Below are 12,781 nucleotides of genomic sequence, written 5' to 3'. Positions count from 1 at the left end.
TAAAGATATATTGGTGAAACTTTCAAAGACCAAACTCTTCTTGAATTTTCCTTCTACTGATGTTCATACCACTAATTTCACTACCATAAAAGCTTGGGCATTTCCACCAGGATAATGGTATGCAATATTAAGGAAAAAAAAAAAAGACAATCGAGGAAGTTCATGTTTTTCCTCAGTAGTGGAGGATACAGTCAAAATAAGCATATTTAAGGTTCTTTTTTGCAAGGTTCAATACATCGAGAAATGCACCTTGAATTCTCTGATGGATAAAGAAAGGTAGAGGTAGACTGTCATCACCTCTCCACAACATGTTAGTTTCTGGGAGCAAGGAGATGCTGTTAACCCCATATGACAATAATTCTGATTACAGCCTGGTCCAAAAATGCTGTTCTGTGGTTTGGCCTTCCAATTCGAGTTTCGCTTTTGGAATCTGTTCAGGGCTTTCATAGCCACGGTTGATGTAGAATCCATTTTCACCATCGCCTGAATAATCCGTTCTGTTTGTGGGAGGCCAGGTGGAATCTTCTGCCAGCGTTTTTTGCCAGTGCCTATATTGACTTTTAGAATAGAATCCAAATTCTTTTTTGATCCATAGCCAGAGCTTTCGATTTTGAAGGATGAAATCCTGAGAAATCAGGTGGAGAAAACAATCAAACCATCCCCACATTCCCCTGCAGCCAGGGTGCTCACCGCCCGTCCGGGGCCTGTCTCTCAGATGTACTTATTTAAAGCTGCTTCTGCAGCAACTTTACTCCCTGCTGTCCCCACCAAGTCTAGCAGATCCCTGGTTCTCTCCCTTGAGAAGGCAGTGTGCTTGTGTTCACACCAAAAGCTTACAGCCTTTCATTTCTACAGATTTCCTAGTTAAATCCTGGCTGGTGATTCACTTAGAATTACTTTACTGCCAGACTGAAATGATAACAAAATAACATACTCAAAATTGAGAAAAGGGAAAAAAAATCACTGCTACCTGCCACAGGCCACTTACAAGGTGCCACCTGATGGTTTGTTGAATGAATGGCGGAACTCTAGAAATCAAATGGGTTTTGCTTTCCGTTTGGGGAGGGTTCTCTTTTTTCTATGTTCACATGCACTCACAATGTTTACACATTTATAATAGGAATGGTCAAATTTTGCATCCCACTTCTGGTTATGCTAGACTTTCTGTCACATGTAGCCATAGTCTTCTCAATAATCACTTTTAATGATCCTATACCATTTTTTCAAATTGGTGTATAACGATTGATTTAAACAAACAGCATCTCTACTTTTGAACATATAGGTTGAATCTAAAATTTTACCACCATGGCTCAGTTGGTTAAGCGTCCAACTTTGGCTCAGGTCACGATCTCATGGTTCATGAGTTCGAGCCCGCATCAGCCTCTGTACTGACAGCTCAGACACTGGAGCCTGTTTCCGATTCTGTGTCTCTTTCCCTCTCTGCCCCTCCCCTGCTCACACTCTGTCTCTCTCTCAAAAATAAATAAACATTAAAATGTTTTATAATTAAGGTAAACAAATTTTACCACCATAGATAATACTACGATGAATACCTTCATACATGTAGACTTTTTTTCCTCCCCTTTTGGGTTATTTGAAAATCTATATAGTCTCAGGCACCTGGGCTACTCAGTTGGTTAAGCATCTGACTCTTGATTTTTGGCTCAGGTAGTGATCTCACAGTTTGTGAGATCGAGCCCTACATTGGGCTCTATGCTGTCAGCAGAGAGCCTTCTTGGGATTTTCTCTCTCTCCCCATCTCTCTCTGCCTTTCCTCCACTCATGTTCTATCTATCAAAATAAATGAATAAAAACTTTAAAAAAATAAAATACATAAAAATATATATAGTCTCAAATGGAATTCCTTAGAGTATGAGAAATTTTACACTCCTTGTATATAATGATGTATGTGTCACACACACACATATATTTACATAGATTTGTTTGAACCCTTTTCCCAAGGGATTTACAATACATGAATCTTTTTTTTTAAACTGTCCCTTAAAAAATAATACCCAGGACTTTCACTGAGTAGGTAAAGTCACTTAATGACAGTGAATAGAAGAAAAATACTATAGGGGAAGACTTTCAAGAGTAAGCATTGACTAGATGAGCAATGGTTTCCTTCCACTCTTAATTAAGGAAGCCCTTCTGAAGACAGCTCTTCACGCTGAAAGGTCTCATTGAATTTTAGAGCTTGTAGGTCACCTGGTCTAGTCTCTACTAGCTTATTGATAATACTAGAAAAATACACTACGATGCCTTCATGGGGGACAAAAATTAGAGTTAATTTGATGTTTTGCCTTCCATGCTAAACATGGATCCTGAGAACATTTCTATGCAGCCTTTAGAGAAGTTTAAATCACTCTGCAAGAGTTTCCCCCAAAGAGAACATGCACAGTTCTTACAAACCATTAATAACTATCACTTTGGGAGGCAAAAACGGTCCATCTAAAAAACAGGTACCTGTTGAGAATGAGACCCTTTATTTGTTTATTTTCCCGGAAAAAGTGTAAGAGATGTACAGAAATTTACCTCTACGAGGAAGGCCACACAGAATTGGGTGAGGGCTGCCACCAAAATCGAAACCCTCCATGATGTCAGTGTTGGGATGAACTGTTAAAAAAAGAATCTTACCTTTATACCATGCAGACCTTAAATTTTGAAAACACACACACATAAACATTAATTATCTTATTTAATTTATGTATTTGTAACAGCTCTCTGAGCTTGGAGGGTAGGCATTGCTTTCTCCACTTCACAGATGAGGTCAGTGCTTTGCCTAAGGATGCAAAGCCAATCAATAAACAGGGCCAGAATTCAAATGAGAACTGACTGCCTCTTGGCCTGTGTTTCCTCCACTGCTTGAGAGTAAACATTCGGTAAAATGTGCCATGGGTCACAGACATGGGACAAAACACTTTGGAACCTGTGTGTCTCTCTTCATTTTTATCTTTTCAAATGGAGGTAAGAGGATGCAGGATTAAGTCATTCATCTAATAATGCTATCACTTCTAATCCTCCCAAAGTTAAAATCTACTTGGAGTTCATTCATTCAGTGAAATTGACGTATGAGTAAAACATAAAGGGCACAGAGGTTACCAGTTACTTTTGATACTAGGTGGAAACTTTCCGGACCAAGGTTCCCAGCCCTAAGTCTAATGGCTTGATCAACGTTGAACGCACACAGCCCACCTCCTTTTAAGGATTCAAGGGTACCTATCGGCCACCAATTATGATTAACTGATAGGTATTAACACTACAACTTCCCATGCTGGCATCAGTGGCAAGAGACTACTCCCACAACCCCCTTTCTGATCCCAAAGTCAAACATGGGGGCTGAGCTGTTGTTAGGACTAAAACCACAGATCCTCCACAGCATCTGATTGCCCCCTTGCAATTCTCATCCCCAGTCAGTTCGCATCCCCAGTGGGTTATTGCGCTTTATTTTCTCTCCCCTCATGTAGAGACTGCCTTTCTCAGGGTTGTGAGACAGAGCACCTGGGTGCGGAGCTGTCTGGAGACCGTTGTGAGATCTGGCAGTGGGTCAGAGCATAGTGGAGAACCTGATCCTTCCCCTCCCTGCTGCTCCTGCCCTGATCTGAGAGGACTCCTCTCCATCCCTTGGCCTGGAAAACACTTGTCACACTGCTTTGGAATTATCTGCCCACGGGATGGTCTTCACTCCTAGCCTCTGAACTACTTGAGAGCTGTGCCCACGCCTTACACATCTTGGGCTCGCTAGTGCCAAGCATGCTCTGGAGCTTCATAATGTCTTGTAAGTGACTAAATGGTCTAGGTTCTCATTTTCTAACTGCATCTCCCTCCATAGACTCTCTGCTCAAGCATATAGCATCACGTAATTAGGCTGCCATCACGTAATTAGGCTGTCCTAAAAGCCCTGCTGGAAAGCCTGCTCAGATATCTTCAATGACTCTCTGTTGCTCTCAGGAGAAAGCCCAAACTCCCCTGGCCACCTTTGTCCAGCCACACCACGCCTTCCTCACATTCCGCAGCATGTTGCCTCAGGCTTTGCCAATCTTCCAAGCATTCTGTGAAACAAGTCTTGCTTTCGATTTTTTATTTCGGCCACCTTACATTCTTTTGCATTTCCAAGACGAAAGAGATTCTTGCAGCCCTCTCTGCTTGTGCTCAGGCTGTTCTCCTGGCTTGAAATACCCTTACCTCCTACCTAGCAAAATCCAGCCTATCCTCTGGACCCAGATCAAGTTGAGCCTCCTCCATGAGGCCCTCCATGATGGGACAGCGTACAGGCCCCGTGAGAGCTCTTCCTTCCTGTGTTCTTCCCACTTCTCTCTACACCTTCTACAAGCACAGGTGGTCCCAGGTGGCCATGTCATCATTTCACTCGCATAGGACACAATGTCCTCAATAAAACTATAGACTGCAAGTCAAGAGTCAATCCCTCTCTTTCATTTCTCCCACAATGCTGGCTCTAAGAATGGGTTCAATGACCTCTTCTTAAATTTTATTTTAACCCACCACCCCTTGGATTAAGTGATGCCCACTGAAATAAATCTCCCCATAGTCAATGTCTGACAGACAGAACCTGATTGGCCTACAAGTCAACTTTTTCTTACTCCTTACAACTACATTATAAAGGATTTCTACTATATGTTTAAAAAACGACACTTGAAGAATTACTGAATTAGCACATCATTTTATCATATTAGCATAACATGGATGAATAAAGTATCCAAACAGCACTTTTAGGTGTGAATAGGATAAATGTTCCAGATTGATAATACAGATGATATGGGAACAAGCAGAGGTTAGCATACGTGTGATGAGTTATTTGTTCCTCTAGGAAGTCAGAGTAGCCTCGACAACATGAAATGGTTGGAGAGGATATGGTAATACCTGACTTGCAAATTACAGTGCAAATATGGTCCCATTGCACATATGAGTCACTCCAGAGGTGGAAATGAATACCACTTACCTCCATTCCACGATATATATCTTGAAAGTCAGAAAACAGAATGAAAACTGTGAGGCCCAAGGCAGATATCAGCAGAAATGAGAATATATCTGAAGAAACACCAAACATTATTTTTAGATGCTAAATGAATGTTTCATATAATTTGGCACACACTGCAGAATCAATTATCTCTGTTGGGCAAATATCGGCTATATCTTCAGATGTTTTGATAGATCCTCATATGTTTTAAAATATGTTCTAATGCTTACCAGACAAAGGTGACAGCTTCACATCTTTCCTTTGAAAGGCGTGCTATGGAAAACTGCTGATCTAATACAGGACACTCCATAAAGGAGTCACGTCAGCTGAGAAGTCCAGGAGGGCCGGGACGCCCTGCAGTGACCAGCCTACATGAAGGGTCACCAGAGAAGCCCCAATGCTTTATCACTGCGTGTCTGGTGAATTCTGCATGAATGGATGAATGGTCAGTCCTCTTAGTATCATTGCATTCTTTTTTGCCTGGAGAATAAAGTCCAAGGGTCTTCAACTGACATTCAAGGCCTTCCTTGAATGGAATCCAATTTCCATCTGCCTTTCTGTTCTAGTCTCTTATTGCTCTTTCTTATGTGTTGGAAGGGGGTTAAATCACAAACCTGCTACCTCCGCGGAGGACTTTGTTCACGAAGTACCCTGTGTAGCGGATATTCTTTATGTCTTGGCAGTTTTTCTTAAAATTTTCTTAAAAAGCCCAATTCAGATACCACGTTCTTTTTAAGGACTACCCAGGCCTCTCTCACAAAGTTTTCTTTCATATGGTTAACACTCTGCTTTGCAAGATCTTCCTTTATGCATCTACTAGACTGTAACCACTTAAAAGTGACTTTGTATGCCCTTCTGTAGGACTCTGAATTGAAAGAATGAGGAGCTATCATGTACATCTGCTGGGTTCTTTCTCTCCAACCTGCCCGAATGGCTTTGCTTTAGGAAGCTTAAACTTCCCAGGATGCACTGTGCCAACACCACTGTTTTTATCCCTCCGGCCCTACCCACGTCTGCATCCACAGAGCTTTTACACACTTTGTAGATGGGCCTTACAAATGTTTTCTGATGAGATTAGCACCTTCAGGCCCAAACAATTGGATTTCATCAGTGTTGCCATGATATAAAGGATCCTAACACGCTCTAAAATTTATAAACAAACAAACTGGATGTTCTCTTGTATTCTCTCTACCTCGTTTATTCCAAGGTTTATGGCCTGCCAGTCCCCAACTCTATACAGGTCTATACCAACCAAAAATCGGAGATGACAGTGCCTCTGCAGCTGGCCCTATTTTTTGAAGACATCAAAGCTCTGTTTCACCCCTGTGCACCTACACACCCCCTCATATTCATCCAAGCTTCACTTGATATATACAACTAGATGCCACACCTCCCAGAAGAAGAGCCAGGCTTGCTTGGGAGGGGTGTGAAGCAGAGAAAAGAAAAAGCAGGGGCACCAGGATCGCTTATTTCCCAAAATAATGTGTGCAGCTGGGTAAGAAGAGCCCAGGAGATGGCTGTGTGGATTTTTCATTTATGTCATTGTTTCCATGTTCCAGGGACCCAGATGTTGGGAAGAAGATGATGCCCCAAGTGTCCATCCTGACGAAGGCCTGGTAGTCACAGCAACTGAGTGGAGTGCTGGACACATCACACCGTCCTTAGACTAATGATCTGAAAAGCAGGCCAGGTGGGCACACGAATGACCAGTGTGGGAGGAAAATTATAAGGCCTTCATGTAATTCCGCTTTGATTGGAGAACATAATGATGAACGGAAGTGAGTGTTGCCTCCCTAGATCAGTTGCTGTTGATGAGGAAGCTTGAAAGAATGGTACTCTTTTTACACAGGTCATTTGGGAGGACATGTCCTGGGCAAGACACTACAGATTGTTTGCAAGGAAGGGAAGGGTTTGCAAATAGTCACATCTGTTTCCATAAAGATTAAGTCTGTATTCTTTCTAGATCGTCTCATTATAAAGTTGATCTGCCAAAGGCTATCAAGAAAGATACAGAGTTGAAAATAAAATTGCTTGATATTGTAATAGAAAGTTCCAAGGACTTTTGAGACTAAATGACTTATTAGGAGATTCTGTTAGAATATTTGTTTATAAAACTTGTTTTTAACTTAAGATTTTCAGTTATTTTCGATGTAGGACTTGAGTTTACCCACAAGCTTTAAGTCACTATGATGTAACTAATTCGGTTCTCACTTAATTCAATGTATGTAAAAAGCTTTGTAGTTACTGTTCAAACTAAAGTACTTGCCAATGTAATGTATCATATTCTCCTTGTAAAATACATTCACAATCAAAAAAAGGACTATAAGTGATTTACCTTAAAACATAAAGCAGAATCTTGATTTGTTGTGACAAGAGCCAAGGGCATTATCAAACACTGAATCAAAACTAAAAAATATCATAAGAAAATCAGGAAGTTTATAGAAAATATAAAATGAAAGGAAGGTCTTAGCATGCTCTCAAAACCTTTGAAAAAACAGCTGTACCAAAAAAAAAAGGGGGTGTGGTAGTGACAATAGATAGAATGGTAAATAATTACTAAAACTAGTTTAACATAGTAAAGGTATGTTTCTAGTTTAAGAATAGGAATGAGGCTTACTTTTCTAATATCTATGACTTATTTAGAAAATTACAGATTACAGGTTATGCCATACGATGGCAAAACTATAGTAAATTCCCCAGAGCAGAAATTTTACAGGCCAGGTTCTCTGATCAGGACAATAAAACTAGAAATTATTAACTAAATTTAATGAAAAATCCCTTCTAACATACAGATTTAACACAAAATTGAAAACATCAGCTGGGACAAAAAAAAGCAAATCAAGTCCATTTGCAGACTGTTGAATAAAGAGGACTAGAGGAATGAAAACGAAATCCCTTTCCACTTGAAAAGGAAACCTCTCTGTTCTGAAAACTAGGTGGGTCAGAGAAGAAATCAAGTCATAATTAGAGACCTGTGAAAACGTAAAGAATGTGGCCCAAACTTTAATTGTTGATCTTGAATGATTTTCTTGTTTCACAAGAATCAAAAGAAAATACTTACATTATAAAGTCAATTCAAACATTACAATGTTTTCAGAGAAAGAAGGAAGAAAAAGAATGAAAAAAGCAAAAATTAATAAGTTAGAAAAGAGAAAGCATACAGAATTTATTAAATCTGAGAACTGGTCTTTTAAAGAAAACCAGCAAAAATATAGTTCTTGTAAGAATATATGAAAGGTAACACATACAGGATGAGAATATTAAAAGAGTTATAAAAGGCAATAAAATTATAAGAACATACGACTCAAAATCTTACGCTGAGACTCAATAATCTCAATGAACTAGAAATATCTGGGGGGAAATTTGTTATGTGAAAACACAGTTTAAAAAGAGGATAATTTGGGGCACCTGGGTGGGTCAATCAGCTAAGTGTCTGACTTTAACTCAGGTCATGATCTCGCAGCCCCTGAGTTTGAGCTCCCTGTCAGGCTCTGTGCAGACAGCTCAGAGCCTGGAGCCTGCTTTGCATTCTGTGTCTCCCTCTCTGTTCCTCCCCCACTCACACTTTGTCTCTCTCTCTCAAAAGTAAATAAACATTAAAACAATAAAATAAAATAAAATAATAGAAAGAGGGTAACAAATCAGTCCTTTAAAAAAAAAAACAGTTCTTTCAAAGGAAGGATTTAGAGCCAGATTATTTTACTGGGTTCTTGCAAATTGTCAAGAATAGACCATTTACATCTATAAAGTTTTTTTTTCCCCAGGAAAGAAAAAGTCAGAGTTTTCAAGCCTAATAATAAACCTAACAAAGCACTACCCCCACACACAAAATCAATCCAACAGGAAATGCAGATATCAAAAAGCTATAAAATTGGGGGGGCCTGGGTGGCTCAGTTGATTGAGTGTCCGACTTCAGCTCAGGTCATGATCTCACAGTTCCTGAGTTCAAGCCCCATCTAGGGGTTTGTGCTGACAGCACAGAGCCTGGAGCCTGCTTCGGCTTTCTCTTTGCCCTGCCCCCTTCTCTCTCAAAAACAAACATTAAAAAAAATTTTTTTAAATAAAGAATGAACAAATGGAGAAGCATAATATAGTATGTCTTTAAAACTGAGGACTTAATTGTGTAAACATTAAAATTTCCCCAAAGTATCAAAATTCAAAAAAGGAATTTTAAAAAAGCCTTACAATTTATTCTAGAGTTTATCTGGAAAGATGAACAAGAAAGAGAAGTAAAAAATGTTTGAAAACTGAAGAGTAATGAAGATACATCAATCTAACTGCTTATTAAAACTTACAAAACTATAGCTAAATAAATGAAACTATAATTTTTAAAGTATAGTGACAGACCAAGAATAAGCTGGCATGTTAATGAGACAGAAAAGATAGTCTAGGAACTAATTAATTGTATATAAATTAATATGTAAGTATATAACAAATATAAAAACTCACACAATATAAATTATGTATATAATGAAGCCATAAATATACATGAATATGTAGGTATGATAAAGGTGGCATATAATCAGTTGAGAAATAAATGATGAAAAGAAATATTAAGTAATAAAATCTGCTGGGAAAACGAGTGACTAGTTAGATAAAGTAGTTTGATCTCTACTTCAAACTGTATGATGAAATTAACATTAGATTTAAAAAGCATTAAAATAAATTTAAAAAACAAGGAAATGCTAATCTACCTGATTTTGCAATGGGAAAAACCTCTCTGTGCCTAAAGGCAATGGGAAGAAAATCGCAAAGGAATAAACAACTCATACAAATAAATAAGAAATAGAAGAGTGACCCTGTTGGAAAAGAATGGATAAAAATGTACGTAGGCAATTCAGAGAAGAAGAGATGGCTAAAATCAGTGGTGATTCAAGAAATGCACAGAATAAAGTAACTTGCCCAATGTTGTGAAGCTACAAAGAGGTCAAGTTGTATCTGAATTGGTTAGAAAAGTCTTTTACAAAGTATCTGGATATATATATATACTCAAAATCATTCTTGATGACTCACAACAGGACAGGACCCGTAACTATTTAATAATGCATGTGTGTATCTGCACATAAGGAGTTTCCTGCCCAGGTTTCTACCACTCATGAAAATTATCCTTCAAAAAGCAGTGTGGAGGTTCCTCAGAAAATTAAAAATAGACCTACCCTATGACCCAGCAATAGCACTGCTAGGAATTTACCCAAGGGATACAGGAGTACTGATGCATAGGGGCACTTGTACCCCAATGTTCATAGCAGCACTCTCAACAATAGCCAAATTATGGAAAGAGCCTAAATGTCCATCAACTGATGAATGGATAAAGAAATTGTGGTTTATATACACAATGGAATACTACGTGGCAATGAGAAAAAATGAAATATGGCCTTTTGTAGCAACGTGGATGGAACTGGAGAGTGTGATGCTAAGTGAAATAAGCCATACAGAGAAAGACAGATACCATATGGTTTCACTCTTCTGTGGATCCTGAGAAACTTAACAGGAACCCATGGGGGAGGGGAAGGAAAAAAAAAAAAGACGTTAGAGTGGGAGAGAGCCAAAGCATAAGAGACTGTTAAAAACTGAGAACAAACTGAGGGTTGATGGGGGGTGGGAGGGAGGGGAGGGTGGGTGATGGGTATTGAGGAGGGCACCTTTTGGGATGAGCACTGGGTGTTGTATGGAAACCAATTTGTCAATAAATTTCATATATATATTAAAAAAAAGAAAATTATCCTTCAATACTCCATTAAAAAAAACATTTTAAATGGAATTACATTTAAAAAAATTTTTTAACGTGTATTTATTTTTGGGAGAGAGAGAGAGAGAGCAAGTGGGGGAGGGGCAGAAAGAAAGGGAGACACAGAATCTGAAACAGACGCCAGGCTCTGAGCTGTCAGCACAGAGCCTGATGTGGGGCTCAAACTCAGGACCTGCAAGATGATGACCTGAGCCGAAGTCAGACGCTTAACCTACTGAGCCACCCAGGCGCCCCTCTTTTTTAATTGCAAGATAAAGCTGAGAAAATACAGAAAGTGAAAGAAAATAACAAAAAAAATGGTGGATAACTAGAGGGAGAGCTTGTAAGAATGAGAGCAAGTCACAAAAGCATTATACAACCATTTGTAGATACTTCATTCCAGAGGTCAGCCATCACTGTACCACTGAACTGCAACTCTGGGGAGGGTGGGGAAATGGAAGGAAAATTAAACTTCATATACTCACAGTTTGTGTAGATGGGTTTTCGAAATGGCTTTCCCTTAGAGAAGATAAACGCTGCTGTGATACAGTTGATGGTGGTGAGGGGCCACAGTGTGGTACTCTCAAAACTTAAAACTGAACCAGGAATCAGCGTTGCATTTTCAGTCCCATTTCTCTCCAAACTCATATTCATTGAGAAATTACTTTGGTTGTCCAGAAAGCACTTACTACAAGAGAATCGCCAACATTTATGGGATTTTCTATTCTATTTTTATCCAGGTGGCGGGAAAACAAAAAAAGTTTATCACTGCCATGGGGTCTCAGCTTTCAGATTGTCCCAGCCAGTAACTACCAAGACATATTTTGTTCACCTCTTGCAATGACAAAGCAGAAATAACATTTAGAACAAGTCAAAATTATTCTTTGTCTATCATTCCATTTAGAACAAGTGATTTGTGTTGAAAGGGCTTGGATGATAATTTTCTATGAAATTCCTTTCAGTTCAGAACAAATGAACCATGGCTGCCCATGTGTGTGCATTCGTGCATGTTGGGGGAGGGTTGTGGTGGGCACGTGTGTGTGTGTGTGTGTGTGTGTGAGAGAGAGAGAGAGAGAGAGTATGTATGTGTTGTTTTCTCTTCTGAGGACTAATATAAGCCTACTACCTTAGGTCCTGAGTATGAATCTGCCTGCTCCATATCACTCTCTTCCTGAGGATCCAAGAATGACCCTCTCCTGTTTCTGAGTGTCAGTGGCTCTATTTTGCTAATAAATTAAATGCCAACTTCTCAAGCAAGCCCAGAAATCTTCGAATCTGGCTTCCTGCCCTTATCTTTTGCCAGCCCTCCTCTGCTCCTTATACTCCAAACACATAGGAAAATTTTCTGTTCCCCAAGTACTACAGTTTGCACACGCCTGGGTCAAATACTCTATTCCGTCTCCATTCCTCTGTTGTCTTTAGTTCACTGGAAAGTTTGCCTACTGCTCTCTGTTCTTGCTTCTAGTGCTGTATTTAGCTCATTGTTCTGCAATTATTCATTCACATGTTTTTATTTTCCACCCCTGGGATGAGAGTTCCTTGAATATGGAATTTCTCTTTTCGGTTGACTTTGTTGTGATTTTACCCAAATTTACAATGCCTTAACACCTACCACAGAAATGCCACAGAATAGTTGCTCAGAAAAACGTTTGTTTAAAAGATGAGCCTTCCCAGTCCAGACTGATCTATTTGCAATGTTTATTTTTTTTAATCTCCAAACTCACAAATTAGTTTGTATCAGCTTTCTTGTTCAGCTTGAAACTTTTTACTCTTGTAACTGTTTATAGATGAAATTAGTTCCCAATAAATAGACTTAAGTCTTAATATCTTTGGTTCCCTGGGGTCCCACAATGTGTTTGGCATATGGTAGATGTTCAATTAATGTTTGCTGAGTACATTAATGAAACAAATAATCAGTAGTCACATAATGTTTTTGCACAAAGGGGACAGATAGACCAGAAGGCCTGAATTATAGAGTTTAACACAAAAATATATTTAATCTGGTATACTTACATTGCAGATAAGAGAGTTAAGGCCTAGTGTTGCATGGTTAATGATAAAGGCACGACTACCTA

The 12,781-nt window shown here is 39.2% G+C and overlaps 1 protein-coding gene across 1 annotated transcript in view; it reads right to left on the bottom strand.

Annotated features, from left to right (window-relative positions):
- Positions 1–364: 364 nt before the first annotated feature.
- The window catches only part of LOC124500936 (probable cation-transporting ATPase 13A5), a 115,713-nt gene continuing 103,296 nt past the window's right edge, over positions 365–12,781 (bottom strand). The window contains exons 27-30 of the mRNA XM_047064797.1: positions 11,192–11,394; positions 4,961–5,049; positions 2,536–2,616; positions 365–625 (exon numbers count right to left, since the gene is read on the bottom strand). Of these exons, the coding sequence (XP_046920753.1) occupies positions 365–625; positions 2,536–2,616; positions 4,961–5,049; positions 11,192–11,394 (634 nt within the window). The remainder of the gene's footprint in view (positions 626–2,535; positions 2,617–4,960; positions 5,050–11,191; positions 11,395–12,781) is intronic.

This window comes from Lynx rufus, unplaced genomic scaffold (assembly GCF_022079265.1).
Source record: "Lynx rufus isolate CCGP_SWC_20201006 ecotype Redwood Valley unplaced genomic scaffold, mLynRuf1.p SCAF_64, whole genome shotgun sequence".
Classification (NCBI taxonomy): Eukaryota; Metazoa; Chordata; class Mammalia; order Carnivora; family Felidae; genus Lynx; species Lynx rufus.
The sequence above is the reverse complement of the archived record's forward strand: the minus strand, read 5'-3'. Positions and strand labels throughout refer to the sequence as shown.